The sequence below is a fragment of the Diceros bicornis genome, chromosome 18, assembly GCF_020826845.1.
Source record: "Diceros bicornis minor isolate mBicDic1 chromosome 18, mDicBic1.mat.cur, whole genome shotgun sequence".
Classification (NCBI taxonomy): Eukaryota; Metazoa; Chordata; class Mammalia; order Perissodactyla; family Rhinocerotidae; genus Diceros; species Diceros bicornis.
In genome coordinates this window covers 11,244,629-11,268,560 of record NC_080757.1, presented here as the reverse complement: position 1 = coordinate 11,268,560, position 23,932 = coordinate 11,244,629, and the positions used below count along the sequence as shown (strand labels likewise).

The 23,932-nt window shown below is 48.9% G+C and overlaps 3 protein-coding genes and 1 long non-coding RNA gene across 8 annotated transcripts in view; 3 read left to right on the top strand and 1 right to left on the bottom strand.

Annotated features, from left to right (window-relative positions):
- LOC131417007 (uncharacterized) overlaps positions 1-22,192 on the bottom strand; it is an 86,082-nt gene extending 63,890 nt beyond the window's left edge. For all 3 annotated transcript variants that reach the window (XR_009222672.1, XR_009222670.1, XR_009222671.1), the window contains exons 1-2: positions 21,820-22,192; positions 19,599-19,679 (exon numbers count right to left, since the gene is read on the bottom strand). This is a non-coding gene — a long non-coding RNA (uncharacterized LOC131417007). The remainder of the gene's footprint in view (positions 1-19,598; positions 19,680-21,819) is intronic.
- On the top strand, positions 8,276-21,382 carry ALOX12 (arachidonate 12-lipoxygenase, 12S type). 3 transcript variants are annotated; one of them, XM_058559903.1, is made up of 14 exons: positions 8,276-8,510; positions 9,138-9,339; positions 10,451-10,532; positions 10,632-10,754; positions 10,871-10,974; positions 11,212-11,372; positions 12,581-12,724; positions 13,544-13,753; positions 16,267-16,353; positions 16,571-16,740; positions 17,250-17,371; positions 19,273-19,373; positions 19,613-19,666; positions 19,789-21,382. In XM_058559903.1, the coding sequence occupies exons 1-14, from the start codon at positions 8,376-8,378 to the stop codon at positions 19,966-19,968; spliced, it is 1,875 nt and encodes a 624-aa protein (XP_058415886.1). In that variant the 5' UTR covers positions 8,276-8,375; the 3' UTR covers positions 19,969-21,382. The 3 variants fall into 3 exon arrangements, with proteins under 3 accessions (XP_058415886.1, XP_058415885.1, XP_058415884.1); XM_058559902.1 differs by having other exon boundaries at positions 17,286-17,371; positions 19,496-19,666; positions 19,789-21,381; XM_058559901.1 differs by having other exon boundaries at positions 19,496-19,666; positions 19,789-21,380.
- Positions 19,838-23,932, top strand: part of ACADVL (acyl-CoA dehydrogenase very long chain) — a 187,069-nt gene continuing 182,974 nt past the window's right edge. The window contains exon 1 of the mRNA XM_058559907.1: positions 19,838-19,842. The gene's annotated coding sequence lies outside the window, so the exon portion shown is untranslated. The remainder of the gene's footprint in view (positions 19,843-23,932) is intronic.
- RNASEK (ribonuclease K) lies at positions 22,176-23,898 on the top strand. The gene is made up of 3 exons (XM_058559916.1): positions 22,176-22,383; positions 23,070-23,146; positions 23,557-23,898. The coding sequence occupies exons 1-3, from the start codon at positions 22,306-22,308 to the stop codon at positions 23,696-23,698; spliced, it is 297 nt and encodes a 98-aa protein (XP_058415899.1). The 5' UTR covers positions 22,176-22,305; the 3' UTR covers positions 23,699-23,898.

Here is a 23,932-nt window from a genome sequence, read left to right as displayed (position 1 = left end):
GTGATGAGAACATGAATCATACCCATGACACTTTCTGGGCTATTCCACCTACATGTTACTTGTGTGACTTTGAGAACATCTCTTCCCTTCTTTGTGCTTAATGCACTCATTTATGAAATAGGGATAATAATATCTACTTCTCAGAGTTTTATAGGATTAAATTAGATACTTTTTTTTTTTTTTGCTGAGGAAGATTAGCCCTGAGCTAACATCTCTTGCCAATCTTCCTCTTTTTTCTTTTTATCGCTTGAGGAAGATTAGCCCTGAACTAACATCTGTGCCAATCTTCCTCCACTCTATATGTGCATTGCCGCCCCAGTATGGCTGACGAGTGGTGTGGGTCCCTGCCCGGGATCTGAACCTGTGAACCTGGGCTGCCAAAGTGGAGTGCACCTAACTTAACCACTATGCCATGGGGCCAGCCCCTCATTCATTTTCTTACTTTCATCACACACACACACACATGCACACTCCTGATTATAGCCAACTGTTCTTTGGGGATGGGGATGGCAGTGTATGAATCTTAAAAGAGTCAATCTCTGCTTTCTTAAATTTACAGACACTGGTGGAAAAGACAATGATGCCTGAGAATCTGATTTTGGAAAATCATTTATTTATGTTGTTAAAGTAGCAGATGGCCTATCATTTACAAAACACCTTGATGAGTCATTTGGGTCTTGGAAAGCCAGGAGGCAGAGCAGTGTTTGGAAAGGAGATAAGACTATGAGAGAGAAGTTGTTTTACAATAAAATAAGAATACTGATTTTCACATCAAGTATGCCATTGCTGGGGAGAGGGTGGAAGTGGAGAGAGGAGATTAGAGGGCCTGAGAATAACAGAAAGAAGATAAAATAAGAAAATTCCACAACAAGTCACCTGTGGGTTGAGTAATGGGGTTCTGGGGGTCAAGTCAATCAGACAGAAATTTCTGGTGGCAGGAATGGTTGCAAAAAATGTTAAGAATATAGATGGCTAATATTAAGTCTTACGACTGATCCTGTCTTAAAATTTTGATATTTTGGGGCCAGCCCAGTGGCGCAGCAGTTAAGTGCGAGCACTCCACTTCAGCAGCCTGGGGTTTGCAGGTTCAGATCCTGGGCGCAGACCTATGCACCGCTCATCAAGCCATGCTGTGGCAGGCGTCCCACATAAAGTAGAGGAAGATGGGCACAGATGTTAGCCCAGGGCCAACCTTCCTCAGCAAAAAAGAGGAGGATTGGCATCGGATGTTAGCTCAGGGCTGATCTTCCTCACCAAAAAAATATATATATATATTTTGATATTTTGTTCATCATGGATTTTTTGCATTAATGTTGATTTTTTGAAAATCATTAAATTATTAATTAAATTAATTATTAAAATATTATTTTAAATATTTTGCATTAAAATATTATTTATCTTGATTACTGGGTTTTTGGGGGGCCCCTCAATGTTGCACCCAGGGTAAGTGCCTCACTCGTCTCACCCTAGCCCCTGCCCTGGCTATTACCCTTCCAAACCATCAGGACAAGTCTGTTACATGGAACAGCTTTGGGTTAGTGCTAGTTTTTAAATACAGTTCAGCACAGGGTGGAGGAAAGAGGTCAGCAACAGTAGGCAAGATGCGAAAATTATCTAGAAACCAGTGTGAATAAGAAATTTGAATAATACAGGTTTACAAGGTAAACATTAGAACAAAGAGAAAGATAAACAGAGTTTGGGATGGTTAAGGGGTACTGGCAGGGATCCCAGAGAAGGAGTGGAATTTCTGTATCCCCCATATGCTCTGGTGGACCCCCAATTCATTTGTTCTTTAACCTTTGCTTCTCCAGACGAAAAAAAGAGGCCCAAGATGCCGTGGGTCTGGCCGTGCAGTTCAGTCCTGAAAAGAGAGGCCAGGAGTTGGATGTTGGGTCCCTGAGGAATACAGACTAGCAGTGGGGGCTGGAGGGAGGGACCAGGATTAACCTCTCAACCTCTTTACAGAAATGCTGAGAAGAGCCAGCTTCAGAACAAGTCAACCCAAGCAGTTTAGAGATGCCAATCTCATGGAAAGGGGGTCTAGGACACCCTTGTCTTGACACCATTTTGGCTTAAAATGCAAATTGATAACACGTACAAATGGGGCCTAGTGTCCATACCTGCTCCACCACTGATGTTGGGGAGATAAGAACAAGAGAGGGGCTCACATCATCCTGGGCCAGATGGAGCCTCAGGATCCTTGTTCCACTCCTTAACATTCTGGATGAATCCAACCTTTTATTTGTCTTGTGTCAGCAAACAAGCAGGGAGTACTGCTAGGGAAATCACATCCCTGCGCCATGTTTCTCTACCTTTTTCCATTATTGCCCCCTTAACAAAGCTGTTAAGACATTTTTTTCCTAATGGCTTTCTGCCTCTGCCCCATGAAATTTTAATTCCTTAATATATCTGTTTATGTCCATGGCCCTTTGGAGGGCCACAAACCACTGCAATATCTAAGATGTTGTTGCCCCGCCCCCTTTGAGAATGCATGCTCCAAGGCCAGTTCCTCCACTCGTTTTTGGATTTCATCTCCTCCCTCAAGTCTTCGTCTCATCACTTACCCTTGTTCTCCTTTATCTCCACCTCTCCCTCTCACCAGCTCTACCGGTGACCCATCTCCAGCTACAGCTCTCTGTTCTCTTTAAGGCCTTATTCCTTGCAAGGCATGCTACACTCAGATCTGCATGCTGCCGCCATCTCTCTACTGCACCTGTTCTCCATGATATCACAAATGAACTCCGTGTCCCTACACACACTCCCTTTCACCCAGCGATCCCATGTAAAAGAACTCGCAGCAGCACTTGCCTAGGAGATAGCAAAACTGAATGCTCTGTTTCACAACTGTTTCTAACCAGCTGAAGATTTTCAATGATCATGAACACTGAGTAACACTGGTATGCCCAATCCTTAGTGGACCTAAGACTCCTCTAACTAAAGAGCAACTTCAGTTATTTGTTTGGGACTTGTTTCAACCAACGGTGTACAAACCTGTGGGCTCAATCCAGCCTCTCCAGGGAACAAGCTTTCAACTTTTAACTCACATAAACACTATCAACACCCCTTTCTAGCAGTTAAAAATTCCTGACTTATCCCTCTCCGTGAATGACTCAGTCAATAGCTTGTCTGGTGTATTCCTCCATCTGAGTAAAGACATTCAGCTTTGTTAATTTGTTTTTTTTTATTCTTGTTTTGGAGTTTTTTTTATCCTGGTGGTCTTTTATCCTTCTACCTTTATCTTGGACTCTAACCCATAGAAACAAAACCACCAGTGCATAAGGATATAAGTACAAACATGCTCTTTGTAGCACTCATCATATGTCCCAAAACTGGAAACTACTTAATGCTCATCAACAGAGGAAAGACTGAATGCACTGTGGAGCACCATGCAGTTGTGTAAAAGAATGAACCAGATGTATGGCAGCCCCCCATTATCCGCAGGGGATATGTTCCAACACCCTCAGCAGATGCCAGAAACCCCCGATAGTACCAAAACCTATGTGTACTATGTTTTTTCCCATACATACATACCTATGATAAAGTTTAATTTATAAATTAGGCACAGAGGTTAACAACAACTAATAATAAAATAGAACAATTATAACAATATACTGTAATAAAATTACCATAGATCTTAGCAACCTCAGCATATGATTCTTTTTCTTTCCTTATTAAGTCAAGAACTTACAGCTTTTCACTTAAAGGAAGCACCTTACTGCTTCTTTGGCATATCAGAACTGCCAGCATCACTACCTTTGTGTTTTGAAGTCATTATTAAGTAAAATAAGGGTTACCTGAACACAAGCACTGTTGATACCTCGACAGTCTATCTGATAACTGAGATGGCTACTAAGTGACTAACGGGTGGGTAGCGGGCACAGCGTGGATATGCTTGACAAAGGGGTGATTCACGTCTTGGGCGAGACGGAGCAGGATTTCATCACACTACTCAGGATGGCATGCAATTTAAAACTTATGAACTGTTTATTTCTGGAATTTTCCATTTAATATTTTCAGACCACGGTTGACTGCAGGCAACCAAAACCATGGAAAGTGAAACCGCAGATAAGGGGGACTACTGTGTAACTATTGAACTACAGAGATTTCCATGAGATGTATTTCTTAAGTGAGAAAAGCAAGCTGCAGGAAACTGTATATGGGGCAGAACGGATTTTTCAAACAACCCAAACCAACCACTCCCAGGAGTGTATTCATGATTGCAGATGACTCTATGAACCCACAGAAATCTGAGCAGTCTCTTTGGGCTAACTTGGGCATACCTGCTAGGACCAGGTTGGCAGAGGCAGGAGGAAGAGCACAGGCAGCAAAGGGGCAAGAATCTGCCAGTTTTTTTCTCTCTGAATGGACATAGCTCCCTGGGAGCAAAGTGTCTTTGACTGTTCCCTGAGCCTTGAATGTCACCTCTCCAGCATCCTTTTGAGGGCCCACAAAGGCTCTCCCTTCCCTGCCACATCCTCCCATCTCCCACTCCCACCCCAATACTCCTTTGGGATGCAGAGCTGGTGGACGAGGAGTGGGTAAATTGCCTAAAGGGCCCAAGACACTACCTGGAAGAAAAAAGATGGAGACTTGAATTCTTTTTGACATTGTTAATGTTAATAGGTCCTCTCTGAAAGACTGAGAAGGTTCTACTAGAGATCTACCAGCAGGAAAGAACACTAAGGGTCCCAAAAGGGAACCCTCTGTGAGGAAAGTGGTCTGGTCAACACCAAGGCCTAAAGCTTTAAGAGGCTGTGGTTGGACAGCCCTGGCACAGGCCCCTAGCACCACAGTCACACTTGAGGACCCTGCCCGAGCCCACGTGAACTAAGAGTTGGGAAGCCCAAGTTATGTCACTGTCATGGCCTATGCAGGGATCCCTGCAGCACTAGAAAATAACCCATTAGATTGTGCAGGACAGTTTCCCAGGTTACACCATTGAACAAGGACAGAAGAAAGTGACAGCACTCAGAGAGGGAAGTGCTGGACTTCCTGCAAATAGGGACAGGTGGGTACCGAAATTACTAATTGGAAAAATAGATGATGCAATGTCCACTCTGAAATTAGATCCTATATTTACATAGTTTATAATGCCACGGTTGTATGTCCAATTTGTCCTCAAGGAACAAATACAAATTTATATAGCCCTGTGCCAACTGTGGGCTCTAAACACTCACGCAGCAAGGCCAAGAGTTATCCCCTAAACCAAGTGCACTTTGAGCCACCCTGACGTAGGATAAAAGGATGAAATCATTCTTGTGTTTACAAAAACACTTTAACAAGCCTTTGGCTATGAAATGTAATGTTCATCCCCCTCACCCACACCCTCTGGGGAATAACCTGGTTCTAGAAGCTTTGATCAAGAAGTTAAATTGCTCTGCAAAAAAGAGGTAATGGGAATGTCGGCTCCCGGCACAGAGAACAGGGCCCTGGGAGTCTGGGAGAAGAGGAGAGTTGAGCTTTGGCATGCACATGTGGCAAATGTGGGCTTCCTACCGCAAAGGGCCTGGACAAAACGAAGCCCTCAGTCCATCCTGTGGCATACAAAAGAACAAAATGGTCATTGTGAGGACAAATAAAAATGTTAAAATAAGAGGCTTAATTCTCCCTGTTGAAATTAAGACACTTCTCCCTCCCTCCCTTTTCTTAGAGCATTTCCTCTAGAAAACTAATCATTGTTAAGTTCTTTCTCTGTCTCTTTGAAATGTGTGTCAATCTTTTTAGAAACTCAACAAGCTTCTTGCCAGCTTTATGATCCAGGAATGTCTTTCCCAAGGACCTGGGAGCCCTCTCTTTGAAATGTCAACATCAAGAGAGATAGCACCCCTCTCTCCCAGTTTCTGTGGGAGGGTAGGAGCCTTAGGGGGGCTCCTTGCTCCAAGTTACAAAACCACCTCCTGTCATAAATATTCGAGGACTTTGTTTTTCCTATGATTAAGCTTGTTAATAACAGAGATGGTCACCAATTACCAGGTAAAATTAGGATGCACTATGTGTGACGAATAGTGCCGTCAAGCCTCTCACTTGACGACAAGTTATTGTTTATCTTGAGGACATGTGTGTCATGGCTTGTATCTGCTTGAGTGTATGTAAGAGTAAGATCTCCTTCTGTCTTTGTCTTCACGGTCTCTCAGCGGATTGTCTGTGAGGCACATCACATTCTGGTTTAATGTTTATTCAATAATAAAGCTGTTTTCTTTCTCTACTACCTTTATGGAGAGGTTTTTGTGGGAGGGAAATTTTGTTTTTAATTACATTCCCCCAACATAATGCATGGGTTTAAAAAGGAAAAAGGAAAAAAAAAAGTGGAGGAAGGGTCTTAAGGAGTAAGACCCCTAGTGAGAGGCTGGGGGCTTTAGAGGGACATGGAAAAACAGTATGTGGTGGGGAAAGGCAGAGGAATTTCTAGAAGTGATGCTGATATTCAGTTGGAATTTGTTTCCAGTCTGTAAATAACAGAATAATAGCAGCTAATGCATACTGGCATTGTTCTAAGTGTTTTAAACATATTAACTCATTTAGCATATGCAGTAACTTATTTTTCTTAATTATTCATTCTCCCCCTCTGCCGTGTGACCTTGAAGCACCAAGACTGGGCAGAAAAGGTGTAACAAAACAGCAGAGAAGCAGGCTCAGGTATGGACCGATTTTGGAAGTAAGTACGAGACAAACTCTCTTTTCTAGGCAAAAGTGACCCTTGGGCAAAAAAAAGTGACACTTGAAGGGTATGTGTGGAAAAGGCCAGATCCAGCTACTACATAGGATGGGACTGTAAGCCATTTAATTTGCATATTACAGAATAGGGTGACACCAAAAACTGGAGGAACTGGGGGCTGGCACATGGCAGACACCCAGTCCTGAGCACAGAGGATGTAGGTAGGAGTGGGTCTAGAAAATAGGGGAATGGCACCAAGTAAGGACCAGACACTTCCGTGAGGTTTGGAGGTTGGAAGGCAGGTCTTGAACCCCTCTTATCCCCACCAATAACCAACAGGCCAGGTCATTTTTGAGGCTCTGGCTCAAGAAAGCAGATTTACTTTGCCCTGCCCCAGCCCAGGCCACCAGACACAGACACTGTGAACCAAAGGCTTATAATGATCTGGATCAAGAAGATCTGGACTGGGACCTGCAGGAGGCTTCAACTGACTCCTGGGTGGGTGACAAAGCCTGAGCCCTGAATCATCCTTCCAACGCTCACAAAGTCCCTAACCAGCACTGGCCTCACTGCTGTTCCCTGGTTTCCTGCCCTGAGAGCCTTGAAGGAAATAGCTTGGGGGTGGGGAGGAGGGAGAGAGGGATAAGGACGAGAGAGAAGAGGAAAGAAGTAGAACTTCATGCCTAATAAAAGCTGTTTGCATATAATTTTTTAGGAGAAAACTGAATTCTGGTAGGGGAAGCAGGCACCAAGGTCAGTGAGATGAGGCCAAATAAAAATTAACCTGGAACATACTGAAGAGGAAGGGGCTGCGTTCACCTGGAAAGGACAAAGTTCATGGGGAATGCCCATGTATGCTGGGTCCCCACGTGACTCCACACTGCACGGGAACACCTGAGTCCTTGACATTTTCTGCACCCACTATAAAGGCTAGACAAAAGGAGGCTTTCACTGCCCTGCCTCATTTAGGCCTCTCTCGGTTTCTGGGGTACTAGGGTCCTAATGCCCGTATGTGTGAAACCCGGTTCAGGGAGAGTGGGGGAGCAAGTCTTTGAGCTGTTACTTTTCCAGGTTCTCCGCAGCCTGGGGAACTCCTGGTCATTTTTTTAAGGGCTGGGCTCAAATTCGTAGAAATCAGGAGCTGAAGGACTTACTGGGCCATACCGCGTCTAGCAGCAGGACATCCACCGGAGCCCAGCGCAGCCTCCCAGGCCCGCCTTCCAGAAGTCGGCCGACGGCCTTGCCCAGGTCCCAGCCCAGAAAAGCGGAGACTTTCTCCTCGGTTGGGAAGACCGACTCACCTCCTCTTCCTCCTAGCTCTCCAAAAGGCCTGAAGACCTCGGGAAGTGTCCTCACCCTTGCTGCCTCCAAGCCGGAGGCGCCTGGCCCCCCGCCTCCCCGGGAGGTCCAGAGCAGCCCGGCGCATCCATCCCGCCGGCCTCGCCCAGGCCAGGGCCCCTTTAATCTTCCCGCAGCTACGCTCGGACGGGGAGGCACGGCCCTTCCCCACAGCCGGCTCCACGGCTCGCAGGTTCGGGCTAGTCTGGGGCGGAGACTTGGGAGGGAGCGCCTGAAAGTTGTGAGGAGGGCGGGGACGCAGACCCATCTTTAAAGGCCGGGAACTCGCCCTAAGGCACCTCGACACCCGCCGGCGGCCCTGGGCGGTCCCGAGAAGCGCGCGGGACGCGGCTCCCCTTCACCTAAGCTACTGGGGGCCGCCATGGGCCGCTACCGCATCCGCGTGGCCACTGGGGCCTCGCTCTTCTCCGGGTCGCACAACCGCGTGCAGCTGTGGCTGGTCGGGGCGCGCGGGGAGGCGGAGCTGGAGCTGCAGCTGCAGCCGGCGCGGGGCCAGGTCAGCGGACGGGAGCGGGGACCCCGACCCTGGCCCGGGCTGGGCTCGCGGCGGGAGGGCGGCCCGGACGCGGGAGGCCGGGGGCGAGTGACAGCGCGACCGCGCCGGCTGGGACTTCCAGGGAGTTGGGACTCCCGCGCCAGGCGCGGGAAGAGGGTCGGGACGCAGGGCCAGGCTGGTCTCAAACCCTTCTCCCTTCCCGACCCTGGTCCTCGCAGCCTCCAACTCCTTCCCCAAATGACCCCAGAGCCAGTGGCACTATAGGATCCATATAGGGTCAGTGGTCGAACGTGAAGCTCCTGGGAGAGGGCGGGCGCAGTGAGAGCTCAGTAAACGGACCGATGCGGGTGATGATGCTCAGTCATCAATTCCAGACACTGCGGGCCACGCCCCGCGCTCCCTTGTCCTCCCCGCGATCGGGCGTCCGAGGCCCACCGCGCAGGTGTCGGGAGGAGGGAACGAGGCGATGCTGTCGTTGGAGGCCTTGTCAACGGAGACTCCACAAAGGTCCCCGCCTCTCTTCGGCCCCACCCCGCCTTTGACCCCCCCAACCCCAGCCCCAACCCCCGACAAAACGGCCTCTCCCGGTCCCTGCGACTAAGTCCCGCCGGGTTGTGGCCTCCGCAGGACGAGGAGTTTGATCGCGACGTTGCGGAGGACTTGGGGCCACTGCAGTTCGTGAAGTTGCGCAAACACCACTCCCTGGTGGACGACGCGTGGTTCTGCGACCGCATCACGGTGCAGGGCCCTGGAGCCTGCGCGGAGGCCGCCTTCCCGTGTTACCGCTGGGTGCAGGGCGAGGGCGTGCTGAGCCTGCCCGAGGGCACCGGTGAGGGGCAGTGTCGGGGGAGAGGGGGTAGGGCCTCGGGAACTACGAGGGGGGGATGAGGAAGGTCAGAAGAGACTAGAAAAACTGGCTGCTCAGCAGGTTAAGGGTGGAAAATTCAGGGTGCTTGAAACGGAGCAAAAAATTTATGAAGTCCTGAAGTTATATATAGACTAGGCGGGCACAGAGAAGTGATCTGAAAGTTTCCTCTTCCAAGAAGGTGAGAACAGGGAATAGGAGTTGCAGCAATGATAGAAAACTGAAGAGCAAAGTAAAAGTGGAAAGGAGACCTCTATGTGACAGGGAAGGGACCAGGGTAGCACATGGCATGGGAGATGGCGGGTGACCCCTGAGAGAAGACAGCTTAGAAGAAACGATATAACCTTGGAGAGCTGAAAAGTTAGAAAAACAAGGAAGACCACTGTGAGAGACAGGGATCACATGGCAGGGGGTGGGGATGAATGAGGACCGCATACAGAATTTGCTACTGTGGGAAATGAGAGATGAATACAGAGACAAATGAGGGCAAGGACAGTAAGGATGGAAATATGACATATGACTTTGAGACAGGTAAGTAAAAGATAAGAGCAGGAACAAAAATATAGACTATGATGGTTAAGTCTAAGAAAGATGAAATCAGGCAAAGAAAGCAAACACAGCTGTTCCTCAATGGTTTTTGAGGACAGCTGAAGGTGTGGCAGGTGAGGTTCAAGACGTGAAATTAACCAAAGCAATACATAATAGAAAACAGGTGTGGGCACATAGGTGCCTAAGATTTTATCACCTTAATTAAGGTGATTTATCCAAGCACAGATATTGATGAAATAGGATCAGGTAGGGAAAGATGAGTTAAGGGATGAGACAGGGTGGCAAACGTGAGATTTCTGTCTGAAGGCAAGCAATGAGGGCTGAGATAAGTGCAACCAGGAGTGGAAGGTTGGCAAAGATGGGATAAATGTGTCTGGGGAACCAATCAAGTGAGGCATAGCCAGAGATAAAAGCAACAGAGCATGACTGAACACAAATGGACTGACTACGAAAGGGAAGATGGGGACAAGCAGGGAGAGCACAGGACCACACAAAACTGTGGCCAATCGTCTTAATGTTTCCCCAGCCCGCCTGGCAGGAGACAATGCATTGGACATATTCCAGAAACATCGAGAGAAGGAACTGAAGGAAAGACAACAGATATATCGGTGACCACCAACCCACCCCAACTGTACCCCCCTTCTCTGGCCCTGCCCCCTGACCACTGACCTGGACACCCTCCCTGAAGCCTTGTCCCCATCTCCTAGCTGGGCCACCTGGAAGGAAGGGTTACCCCTGACAATAGCTGCGGGTTGTAAGGATGATCTACCTCCAAATATGAGATTCCACGAGGAGAAGAGACGGGACTTCGAGTGGACAATGAAGGCAGGGTGAGAAAAAGCCTGGAGCTCAGAGTGGAAAAAGGGCTGGGAGATCCAAGAATGGTGGTAAATGGTCAGGGCCTGAGGGATCAGCAAATGGGTTTATGCCTCAACTCCTGTCCTAGGGCTCTGGAGATGGTCCTCAAACGTGTTTATACCTTTCTGAGCTCCTGGAATCGCCTAGAGGACTTTGATCAGATCTTCTGGGGCCAGAAGAGCACTCTGGCTGGTCAGTGGTTCCCCCAGGTCTCTATAATCCCTTGATGACCCCTTCTGATGCCCTGACCTTCACACTCCACAGTCCCCCATAACTCCTTGCCAAATGAGACCTTATTGTACCTGATCATCTCACAGAGGCCTCAAGAAAGAAAAGCCAGGGGCTAGATACAGGGTCACTGGGGTAGGGCCTGAAGAGAGGCGTATCTGGGCTCTGGTAAATTTCCTACACTTCACTCCTACCCCACAGAGAAGGTTCACCAGTACTGGCAGGATGATGAGTTTTTTGGCTACCAGTTCCTCAATGGCGCCAACCCCATGCTGCTGAGACGCTCCACCTCTCTGCCTTCCCGGCTAGTGCTGCCCAAGGGGATGGAGGAGCTTCAGGCCCAGTTGGAGAAAGAACTCCAGGTACATCCTCCCGCTGCCCTCCATTGTTCTCTCCTTGGCAGTGTCGGGAGGAGAAGCAGTGAAGGGGAGGGGTCAAAGACGAGTCAGGGGAAGGGAGGCTGTGGTAACCCACTGTCCTTTGGTGCAGAGTCCTGTGTGGAAAAACCTAGAGATGGGGGCCGGCCCTGTGGCTTAGCGGTTAAGTGCGCGTGCTCCGCTACTGGCGCCCAGGGTTCGGATCCCGGGCACACACTGACGCACTGCTTCTCTGGCCATGCTGAGGCTGCGTCCCACATATAGCAACTAGAAGGACATACATATAGCAACTATGACATACAACTATCTACTGGGGCTTTGGGGAAAAAAAAAGGAGGAAGATTGGCAATAGATGTTAGCTCAGAGCCAGTCTTCCTTAGCAAAAAGAGGAGGATTAGCATGGATGTTAGCTCAGGGCTGATCTTCCTCTCACACACACAAAAAAAACCTAGAGATGATGAAGTATGTAGAGAAAACTACAAGGAGCTTCCATGGAAGGGGAAACAGGATGGATTCCCAGGGCACAGATAGGGCCAGCGATGCTAGCAGAGACAATAACAGTCCCTGTCAGTGCTCCCAACACCAGTGTTTCTGGGCAAGGAGAAAGGTGAAGAATATGCCATCAGGTGGGGAGAATTGGGGAGGTTTCCTGGAAGAGGAAAGCTGGGTTTGGAAGAGATGAGCTGGATATGAGGAGGATGAGCAAGGTGGGGTATAAACACGTGCGTGTGCATGCTGGATGCAGTGGCAGTGGTAGTTAGGAGAACCTCTGTGGATTACTTGGCAGAGAAGGTGAGATTTGGACAGGGAGCAAAAGAGCATTTGGAGGGAGCAGGAAGGGACCACAGGCAGAAGACCACTGAGGGATGACGGGGAACAGGACTTGCCGTCTTGACAAGAGGACAGCTTAGAATGCCTGTAATGCAAACTGGACTGAGCAGGCCTGGTTCTAAATCCAGATCTGCTACCACACATCCCTGCACAAGACATCTACCCTCACTAGGCTGTTTCTTCACTTATTTAAAATAACAGGAATTAGACTAGATGCTCTGGTTCTGCCAGTAGGACTCTGGTTCTGATACAGGATGACTGCAAGAAACTAGATAAAGGTCTTTAAATGTCTTCCCCCTTTGTGCTGGCCCTCTGGGGTAGACTTTGAACTCTAATGATGGATACATTCCTCCTTTCCCCAGAATGGTTCCCTGTTTGAGGCTGACTTCATCCTTTTGGATGGAATTCCAGCCAACGTGATCCGAGGAGAGAAGCAGTACCTGGCTGCCCCCCTCATCATGCTGAAGATGGAACCCAATGGGAAGCTGCTACCCATGGTCATCCAGGTGAGGCACCCTGGGCACCCCCCTCCCAACACTGTTCTCTGTTCACCCCAACCTCTGCTCCCAGGGACCCAGCCCCCTGGTTCTTGGCTCCCAAACTCCATCCTCACGCAGTGAGGTCTGTCCTCATGTCACTCTTTGTTTGCCTGCAGCCTGGTTTCCCCTGAACTCACCCAACTGGAAGTACTTGTTCAAGAGTCATAATGACCTTTTGGAGTTCGCATCCTGTACCCCGTGCTCTCAAACTTTAGTGTGTATCAGAGTCACCTGAAGGGCTTATTAAAACACAGGTTGCTGGGTCCCACCACCAGACTTGCTGATTCAGTAGATCTGGGGTGGGACTGAGAATCTGCATTTCTAACAAGTTCCAAAGTGATGCTGATGTTGCTAGTTTGGGAACACACTTTGAGAATCACTATTTAATCTCTCTCAGTAGCCTCTGACTCTGAATACATATCATCTCTTAAATATCTTTTCTCCCAGTTCTCAACAGTCAGTTAACAAGTACTGTCAATTATATCACACATTCAGCTTCCCCTTCCCCTACCCTAACTCAGACCCCATCACTTTTCTCTCAAACCACTGTTAGGATCTCCTTACTGGATTCCCTGCTTCTGACTCTCCTGCATTCAACCCAACCATTATGGCACTCGCACAGCACCACAGCTAGTGAGAGGCAGGTGGAAGGGTCCTCATTCCTCCTCCTAGATGATACTCTCCTGGAAGGCAATAATCTTACTCATCTCTGTTTCCCCAAGGATGCTGACCATAATGTCATATATAAATTGGGAGTTCAATAAATGCTTAATTTATTTTTCCCAGATCCAGCCTCCCAACCCCAGCTCCCCCACCCCACCACTGTTCCTGCCCTCAGATCCTCCACTTGCCTGGCTCCTGGCAAAGTCCTGGGTCCGAAATTCAGATTTCCAACTGCACCAGCTCCAATATCATTTGCTGAACACTCATCTGGTGGCTGAAGTCATCGCTGTTGCCACCATGAGGTGCCTCCCAGGGCTGCACCCTGTCTTCAAGGTACATCCTCTACCCTCCCTGTCCCATCTCATTCAGATGCCAGAGAGAGGAAACTGCCCAATATCAAGTGATATTGCATCAGAAAATACTTATAGCAATTTGTGAAAGAAAGAGGAGAGAAGAGAAGGAAGACTGTATCAATATCTTTGAGACATATTTTAATTAAGTCAAGTCACTTAACGTTTCTTTGGGACATATTATTAAAGGAACCCTCTGAAATTCTCAGAGATCTGACAATCTAGCAATGGGCCTGGAGTATGGCTGGAATATGGTTAGTAGAACAAAAGCCTTGTTCCTGCCTTAGGAGATTTACTATTGAGCCAGGAAAACAAGTGATGCATATAAGAACCAACCATAGAACAATATCTGGAACTAGAATTTGAAATCAAAAGAGACAGCCTATAAACACTACAGTATTGATGGAGAATGTTCCACCCAAACTGAGGAGGCTGCTAAGTAGGCAAGGAGAGCACCCCAGCAGGCTACTTATACTTGCAGGAGAGAGGTGGAAAAAGACATGCATTGGCAAGGTGGTGACGGGAACAAAAAGGAAAACAAAGACGTGGTGAGGGGAGGAAACAGTAGCTGCAGCAGGCCTGGGTACAAGACTGGAGAGAGAAAGGTCAGCGGTCTAAGCTTCTGCAACACCTAGGAGCCCACTGGGTGGGTGGATTGTACCGACCTAGAAATACTGTAATTTTATTAAAAAGTGAATTCAGAATCTGTTGCTAGGCAGAAGGCAGCAAGATGACTTGTGCTTGCTTAGAAATGGTCTCAGAATCTTGATGACATCTTACATGTAGGGAACATGGGAGAGGAGGGACAAAACTGATACAAGCTTATGAACCAGAGTAACTGTCAGGAACACGAAAGTCAGACGAAGCCAGTTTGGAAGCAAAGATAAGGTGTACAGTTTTAAGTACAAGGAGTTTGAAATGTTGGCAAGATATGCAAGTGAGTAGCTGGTAAGGAGAACAACTGAACTGTGTTTCAGCTGGGGGGTCTCCACCCTGACCCCTCAAGCCTGGCCAGTAGTCGCTGTGGCCTCTTTGAGTCTGGGGTAACATTGGCAAGATGGAGCCCAGTGTGATTAACAGAATCTTGGATTTGACTGATTTCATGGTGCTCCTACATCACCATCTTCTGCTCATCTTGAATAGGTTAAGCCTCTATTCACACTTGACTAGTTCAGTCCTCTATCTCCACTCACCATAACAACTTCATCCCACGGCAAACAGCTGAGTTGTTATCAGGACGCCCAGGAAGGCTAAGCCTGCAAATGTCACCAAGACTACGTGTGCAGACTCTGGATTCAGACTGCCGGAGTCAGAATCCTGAATCCTAGCCTCAGTCCTTACCAGATGCGTGCTCGCTGTCCTCATCTCTAAATGGGGATAACAGGATCTCCATCGTGGGGTTGACAAGGATAAAACGACATAACACAACAGTGTGACACAGGCTAAAAGCTGCAAAAAACATTAGTTCTCACAATTATTATGACTATTATTAGGGATTGTTTGTCCTCAGGTATCTTCTCTCCTCGTGTGGACTTTGGGCTTTCTGTGACACTCAGCATCTTTCATAAATTTTCTGAGAAATGTCAAACCAATGTGAGCTGCTTTGACATCTTGACACCACAGGTATCACTCAGGTCATTCCCTGTGTCCAGCATCACCAACTCAGATAAACAGCAACACTGCATGAAACCTGCATACAAACTGGGTGGAAATGAAGACAAAATAGTCTGAGATGAAAAGAAATGCATGTGAGGATCAGATGGCCTTTTGTAATAGCTAAGAAAAAGCTATTTTTCAAAAAGTTATTAAAAGTAGAGGGGGCCTAACTGCCTAATTAGGGGTAGGGGCAGATTTGACGACAGCCCCTCTGCTGCTTAAGCAGGTAGCTCAATATGGCTCCTCTAATTCTGACTAATTCCAACTGACAAAAAGCCCAACAGTGAAGCAACCAGAGGATGGAGGTGTGGCTTTGATAATGAGTATAGGGGCTAATTTAAGCTATGAGGATGTAAACGATAGAAGTATAAAAGAAAATCAAAAGGAGCTGATTCTTAAAGGACACCTACACTCAAGGTGGAAATAAATAAAGATAAATGATAACAGCTTCTGTGTGTACTAAATACATATATCACTCAGTTAAGCATCACCACAGACTTCTGAGATGAGACCCTATTATCACTCTATTGACAGATGAGTTGCTAGATAGGAGATGAGACAGATGAACACTTAGAGGGTCCACTACCCTGGATGAGTATCACAGTGAGTAGTGAAGTGTAGACTGAAACCCAGCTCAGTCTGGCTCCAGGCCTGAATCACAGCGGAGTAAAGAGCATGAGAGGGAGTGATCACAGAAGCAGAAGGAGACCAGCCTGTGAAGGCAGCAGCAGGGAGGAAAGCATCAAGAGGAGAGCAGGCCACCCTGTTGGGTGCCACTCCCTACAAGGAAGGACCCAAGCATGTCCTCCATAAACCACCCCCTTCCAATCTCCATCCCAGCTCCTGATCCCACACATCCGCTACACCATGGAAATCAACACCCGGGCACGGACCCAACTCATTTCAGAAGGTGGTATATTTGATAAGGTAAGGAGGAAATGGGGCGTGGGGCTGCCTAATCATCCAACTCTCTACGATCTGTCACTTTCAAGATCTCAGACCAACCTGTGTGAATGTCCTGACCCTTAAAATCATAAGCCTGTCCCTTTATACCCATGTCTTTAAATGTGAAAACCCCACATCTGACTCCTTATATACTATGCTCTATCTTCTCCCTCAAAGCCTCTCATCTCTCTTGTCCCAGGCAGTGAGCACAGGTGGAGGGGGCCATGTGCAGTTGGTCCGTCGGGCCATGGCTCAGCTGACCTACTGCTCCCTCTGTCCTCCTGATGATCTGGCTAACCGGGGCCTGCTGAGAATCCCAAGTGCTCTCTATGCCCACGATGCTTTACGGCTCTGGGAGATCATTGCCCGGTGGGTGAGAGGGGGAGCTGAGAAATGGAGGGGCGTCAGGGAGAGGGAGAGTGGGGCTCTGACCTGAGGTCAGCATGAGGCAAAAGAAACACATGAAAACAAGAAGATCCAGATAGGAGGAGCAGAGGACCCAATCCTGGGGAGATGAGGGGGAGGGTGGAGTCAGCGGGCAGGGTCTGAAAAGGAGGAAAGTGGAATAGAGGGGTAGACAGCCTAGGCTGGGAAAGCTGGGGAGTGGGAGACTGAGGGATCTGGACAAATCAGGCTTTTTGTCAGGAGGAAAGGCTAGCAACCACGTGTAGGGAATTCCTAGAACCAATGACCCACATTTCATTCCTTTCTACACTAGTGTGTAGAAAGAGCTGGGGAAGGTCCCAAAAGGCAAGTCTTGTAAGATCTGTCCCCAGAAATAGTAGAAGCAGCTGGGCAGAGGCCACAGAAAAGGAGCAGAGGTCAGAGGCTGGAGCCTTCTACCCTCAAGGAGCTCCCCTCCCTTCTCCTCTGGGCAGGTACGTGGAGGGGATCGTCCACCTCTTCTACCACAGGGATGACATCGTGAGAGGGGACCCTGAGCTGCAGGCCTGGTGTCGGGAGATCACTGAGGTGGGGCTGTGCCAGGCCCAGGACCGAGGTAAAATCCCTCCCCAGAGACAGGAGGTCCTCAGACACTCTGCCCAGAGCCCCTTCTCAGCGCTGCCCTTCTGAGTTCCGGACCCCATTCCCTCATCGCAACCCTCTCTGCAGCCACACACGAAGCATCTGAATCCCACTCCCACCTCCTAAGACTCAGGACACTTCTAGATACCCAAGATTGTCCTCCTCAGAGACCCTGGCCATCAACCTCTACTATCACCCCACATTCCAAGTCACAGAAGCCCCAAACCTGCCACAGCATGGAATCCAGTAAGGCCAGAACCACAGAAGTGAGAGATCTGCCCAGGCCCTGCAGGGGTTCACATTCTCTTCACGGTTGTATGTTTTCCTACCTGAGGATATAAACGGGAAGATTTTTCCACCAAAGCCCATGATGACCCACTCTGTTTTCCCTCCTTTCTCCTCCTGCCTGCTACTATCCAGCACACACAGATGGTCCAGGCATATTGCACACTTCCACAGTGCAAGGTCATTCTAGGTACAAACCCAATACAGTCCATGCTTTGGCTCAAACTCAAACACAGTGCCCTGCCCCTTGGGGCTCACGTTTCTTTGGCTAATCCAGCCTCTCTCACCCCTGTTAGGATCTAGCCTCTATCTTTAGCACCCTCTACCACATTTCAAACTCTGGGGAAGAAAGAGCCTTTCTTGAGCTCTTCCTAGATTCATCCTCCCCTCTCTAACACACATGGGCCAGCCTGGACTGCTTCATATCGACCTTCAGTCCCTGCCCCTCTTCACACCAACATCTCTGCCTCTGTGGGGCAACTACAGACGTTTGTAGAGGAAGCCTGGGGAGGCTGGAGAGCCATTCCCTGGAAAGCCTGGGCATGCAGCGAGCAATAAACCAACCCATGCTCTCTGGAGGGAGCCTCTCCCTGGGGAATCTGTGGCTGCACTATCCCCACCCTTCCAGGACCAAACTTGCTCTACTACATCTCAGCACTGTCCTTTAGGCTTCACATGCCCCTAAAAGACCTTTCCTCCTCTTCCTGGCCATCTTTTCCCCAACCAGTATCCACATTTGGAAAATGAAAATATTCACGTTAACTTTAACCTCCACTAACTGCCTCTCATTCTCTTCCTCCACTCTCCCTCAGTTCTCATGGCTCACCTTTGCCTAATTTTCCCAACAGACCTTTTAGAGGAAATGTGCTGAAATTAAAAACAGCCTCAGATTAGCAGTCAGGAACCCGAGTTCAAGGTCAGCCTCTGCCTTTTCCCAACTACTCAATCCTGACACGCAGTTTAATCTCTCTGGTCTTTGATTTTTTTTTTTTAATCTATAAAAGGGAAGTGATTATATTTGTTCCACTTAACTGATAAGATTATTGGGTCTCTGAGCCCCCACCTCCACTGTAAAATGAGTGGCCCGAGAAAACCTTTGTGGAAAGCCTCTCTTGGCTGTGACACTATAAATCCATGACTTCTCTTATTCCTTACCTTATTACTCAGACAATTCTAATTCCCTGTCTGGGAATAGGAGGAAGCTCCCTAAATTCTTAACCACTTTTTGAGGCAGAGGATATCTGATCACCCAGAGCTTTTCAGCCGCCCCCCGACACTTCCATAATAACAATAATTATTATTTATTGAGCACTTGTTACATACCAGGTGATTTCAATACATTATCTCATTTATAAGGTAGGTATCATCTACATTTTACAGGTGAAGAAATTGAGGTTCAGAGAGGTTAAGTGATTGGCCTAAGGTAACCAAACTATATGGCCTGAGCCTGAATTGAAACCCATGTCTATACAAATATTTTGAATAAATTAACCAACACCCCTCAATTCCAAAATAGACAGCCCAAGACATCAGCCTTTATTTCTCTCCTCTCGTGCTGTAACCTCAAAATCTTGTTCCTTTCCTGCCCAGGTTTCCCTGTCTTCTTCCAGTCCCAGAATCAGCTCTGCCATTTCCTTACCATGTGTGTCTTCACATGTACTGCCCAGCATGCAGCCATCAACCAGGGCCAGGTATGGATGGCTGAAAGCCCGGGTCCCAGAAGGCAAGTGTCTGGACCTTGGGATGCCCAAGGGAGAGATGGGGGTTCAAACCCTACGTACCAGGATCCTAGGGTTGCAGTTTCTTCCCCCAGCTGGACTGGTATGCCTGGGTCCCTAATGCCCCATGTACAATGCGGATGCCCCCACCCACCACCAAGGAAGATGTGACAATGGCCACAGTGATGGGCTCACTACCTGATGTCCGACAGGCCTGTCTTCAAATGACCATCACATGGCATCTGGGTCGCCGCCAGCCAGACATGGTAAGAGAGGACTCTGGGGAAAGGGAAATGACAGTTGGAAGGGAGACATCAGACTGAGGGGCTAGGCTCTTGTGGCTTCTGCCTTCGGACTAGAAACTGACTCATCCTTTGTTCTTTCTTAGGTGCCTCTGGGGCATCACAAAGAAAAGTATTTTTCAGGTCCCAAGGCCAAGGCTGTACTAAACCAATTCCAAACAGATTTGGAAAACTTGGAAAGGGAGATTACAGCCCGGAATGAGCAACTTGACCTGCCCTATGAATACCTGAAGCCCAGCCACATAGAGAACAGTGTCACTATCTGAGCTCTAAGGTGCCCCCACCTGGAAGACTTTCAGATCAGCTCTAGGACTGACATCTCCACCTTGAATTTCATGGCTTCCTAAGTCTCTGCTGCTAAGGCTCTATTTCCTCCCCCAACTAAATCCCCTACATCGGTATCCCACTAGCCCAAGGGAGGCAGCAAACCTTTTCTGTAAAGGGCCAGATAGAGGCCAGCCCCGTGGCGCAGCGGTTAAGTGCCCGCGCTCCGCTGCTGGCGGCCTGGGTTCAGATCCTGGGTGCGCACCAAGGCACCGCTTGTCAAGCCATGCTATGGTGGCGTCCCATATAAAGTGGAGGAAGAGGGGCAAAGATGTTAGCCCAGGGCCAGTCTTCCTCAGCAAAAAGAGGAGGATTGGCATGGATGTTAACTCAGGGCTGATCTTCCTCTCACACACACAAAAAAAGGGCCAGATAATAAATATCTTAGGCATTGTAGGCCACACAGTCTCTGTCACATCTATAGGTACTCAACTCTCCTGTTGTAGCACAAAAGCAGCCACAGACAATATGTAAAAGAATGTGACTGTGTTCCAATAAAACTTTATTTATGGACAGTGAAATAGGAACTTCACGTGTCACAAAATAGTCTTCTTTTGGTTTAGTCAACCATTTAAAAATGCAAAAATCCCTGTGCTTTGCTAGAGGGACATGCACAGGCTGCGGGCTGCATCTGGCCTTCTGTGGCAGTACCTGCACAAGGGTCCCCTGCACCAGCCTGAGACACTGACCCTACTTGCAAAACATCCAAAGAATGCTCTCAGGGAGGGTGCAGAAGATTTCTCGGAAAAATCAACTACCTCAACTAATTCTCCTTTCCCAGGAGCTAGACTTCATGCTTGGTGGCCAACTTAAAAATTCCTGACTCTGTTCTTTGGCAACTTTCCTTCCACCCCTATTCCTCCTATTTAAACACCTACTCCAAAAGTCCTTGAATAAGAATGGTGCTCCTAGGGCAGAATAAAAACCTTTGCCCCAAAATGGCTTCCTTCCCTAGACAGTCTCAAACAACAAAGACGTGAAATTCATGTCTCAAGGCCCCTTTCCCAGCCCCTTTAGTACCCTGGGGTCTCTGTTTCCCAGGTTCCAAGTTCTCTTTCACAACCCTTTTGAGAACAATATAAACAAAACAAATGGGAAAATACTGCAAAGTTATGCTAACCACTGACAGCGTTTGCCTGGGTTCTGGGGCTTTGGGATCCAAATGATCCCTCTCAATTATGCTGTGATCACTGTCCTCACTAGAATGGGTACAAATTCAGTGCAAAATTGTGTTCTTCAAACACTCCTATTTTCCTGAATAATTATTACAAATCTGTCTCTTGCCAATGAAGTATACAAACTTTTTCTTTGGAAAGGATGATCTATTGGTACTTTTTAAATCTTGTACCCTTCCTTATTCAAACAACCTATAGTCAGTTTCCTTACTTTACAGTAGGGAAGCAAAGTGACATGCCTTTCTCCAGTACATTTAGCAGGACCACTCACTTTCACAACTTGCTCATTGAGTCCGCTTTCCCTGGACTTTTCCTAATGCCCGTATTTTACCTGGATCTGGCATCCAGTATTCCATGTTTGGTAACAAAACTTTAATTATTTCCAATGCCAAGACCCCTCAGCAATGTTAAAGCGTTTTAGCCACAACAGCACGCCTGTCCTCGAGAAGGGGCTCCTGTCTCCTTTTACCGTGTCAGAAAATCTATTTTAAAAGGTAGGGATGAGTAGAAAAGAGATAGAGGCGTTCTCTCTTGGTGTAAATCTCCATGCCTCACTATTTTCTCATCACACGCTAGCACCCGAAACTAAGGTATCCGAAGGGAAAATCAGTTCCAAACCTCTGCTCCTAAGCGCCCACCGCCAAGGTTACCAGCAGCGCCGCCAGAGCTGACTCTTTCCCGAGGCCCAGCTGCGGCTAGCACCTCGTCACGTGACTTGCCAAACTTGGTCACGTGACACACCGGCTCCTCTCATTCCAACATGGAGAGGGGGGAGCCAAGAAACCGGAGGCCCTTGCTCCTGCACCACTCGCACCCCAGCTACACAGGTCAATAATGGATTCCGAGGGGCTGCTTCAGACTTCAGGCACAGCCTCTTCCCGCCGAAGTCCCGGGAGGAGCCGGAGGCGCTCAGCGGTCTCCGCCTAGCGCTCCCCGGCACGATGGTTGGGTCCGGAGGCCACGCCCCCTCGGCCGCCCTCCGCGCTCTCTGTCCTCCGCCGCGCGAGCCCCCAAGGCCAGCTCGCTTTTCCCGGGCGCCTCTGGAAATCCTCTCACCGCCTTTCCGCTCGGCACACATCTAGGCGATCCCCAGCTCCCTTCTTCATGGCGTCGCTTCTGTGCTGTGGGCCCAAGCTGGCGGCCTGCGGCATCGTTCTCAGCGCCTGGGGAGTGATCATGTTGGTGAGGGGACTGCCCGGCGAGAACCGGAGAGGGCCTCAGGGCCCCCGGGGTTGGAGGGCTGGAAAGCTAGATGAATCCAGGCCTTAGAAAGCTGCAGGCAGGCTAGAGGGGGTTGTTGATTAGCCGCTGGGAAACAAGACAGAACTGAGATTGAGAAATGGGGAACTGGAGTGGGGCGGGGGGGTGGGGATAGCTGAAGCTTAGAATGGGAGCCTGCTCTGGTAAATTTGGAGATCTTTCAAGGTAAGAGGTAAAGCTGGGCTCTTGAGAAATGCTTGAGTGAATGGAGGGCAGTGGGGAAAGGGAGCGCTTATTCCCAAAATGGGTAGCCAGGGCCGAGTTTCCCCAGGACTCTACCCGTCCCACTCCAGGAAGAAATAGTATGAAGTGCCGATTCCCCCTGACTCCTTCCGCTCTGTCCCGTGATAATGACGCCTATGGAGACGAGGATAATCTGGGTTGCTCCTTATTTCTGCCCTTGCCCCAGCCAAGCCGTCTTTATGTCACCACCCCACGCCCTATTCCGGGTGACTGAGTCCGAATCTAGCAACAACCACCCTTAATCCCAGCTCATTCTGGTAATTCCCAAACCCAGGTGTTGTGGCAACATTAAAAGTGGGAGGAGTTTAGGGAGTAACCAAGTTAGGTGCCTGAGTTCGACAACTTACCTAATTCCCTTTTTTCAGATAATGCTTGGAATCTTTTTCAATGTCCATTCCGCTGTACTAATAGAGGACGTTCCCTTCACCGAGAAAGATTTTGAGTAAGTAGTCAGGTGGGAGAGGCGGGGCTGGGTGCAGGTGGGAGGTGGCTGAGCCTGTGGTCAGAATTTTGGGCGGGGAATTGCAGGAGGCTGGATGCTTGGGACCCGGAGGCTAGCGTGCGGAAAGCTGCTCTCTTTGGCCTACAGTTAGGACCGGTCTTGGGAGTCAGACCTCAGCGGCCATCCTAAACCCACCACTTCAGGTGTGGCTTTAGGTATTTTACTTGACTTCTCTGTGCCTCCGTCCAACTCGACAAAGTGGATGCTATAAGAGAACTCACCCCATAGGGTTATGAAGAAGACTGAGTAAGATAGTATACGTAAAAGCGCTTAGAACGGTACCTGGCACGTAGTAAGTGTTGGCTGCTATTAATGTTTCTGACACTTCTCTGCCTAATCCCCACCCCTAGGCTTGGCCCCCAGAACATATACAGCCTGTATGAGCAAGTCAGCTACAACTGTTTCATCGCCGCGGGCCTTTACCTCCTCCTCGGAGGCTTCTCTTTCTGCCAAGTTCGGCTCAATAAGCGCAAGGAATACATGGTGCGCTAGCGCACCGTCGCGTTTCCCCTCTCCAGCCCACTCCTCTATTTAAAAACTCTCCCCCCGATCCCCCATTCTGGCGCCCTCTGCGGGACGGGGTTTCCCTGGCCCCCGGCCCCGGTGGAGAGAGGCTGGGGCTGGCCGTTCCCCGTCCCTCTGGCCCCCTCGCCTTGTCCCGTACCACAATAAAGAGAAACTGCTCTCTTAAGCCTGGTGTCTGTGCTTGGCTGGGGGGTAGGCATG

Bases quoted from the DNA above. Each gene is read 5' to 3' on its own strand.
- ALOX12 (XM_058559901.1), top strand. From the start codon at position 8,376: ATGGGCCGCTACCGCATCCGCGTGGCCACTGGGGCCTCGCTCTTCTCC. The intron at 16,354-16,570 runs GTAAGGAGGAAA...CTCTTGTCCCAG, and splicing joins AAGGTGGTATATTTGATAAG to GCAGTGAGCACAGGTGGAGG. The intron at 19,374-19,495 runs GTATGGATGGCT...TTCTTCCCCCAG, and splicing joins CAGCCATCAACCAGGGCCAG to CTGGACTGGTATGCCTGGGT.
- RNASEK (XM_058559916.1), top strand. From the start codon at position 22,306: ATGGCGTCGCTTCTGTGCTGTGGGCCCAAGCTGGCGGCCTGCGGCATC. The intron at 22,384-23,069 runs GTGAGGGGACTG...CCCTTTTTTCAG, and splicing joins CCTGGGGAGTGATCATGTTG to ATAATGCTTGGAATCTTTTT. The intron at 23,147-23,556 runs GTAAGTAGTCAG...CCCCACCCCTAG, and splicing joins TTCACCGAGAAAGATTTTGA to GCTTGGCCCCCAGAACATAT.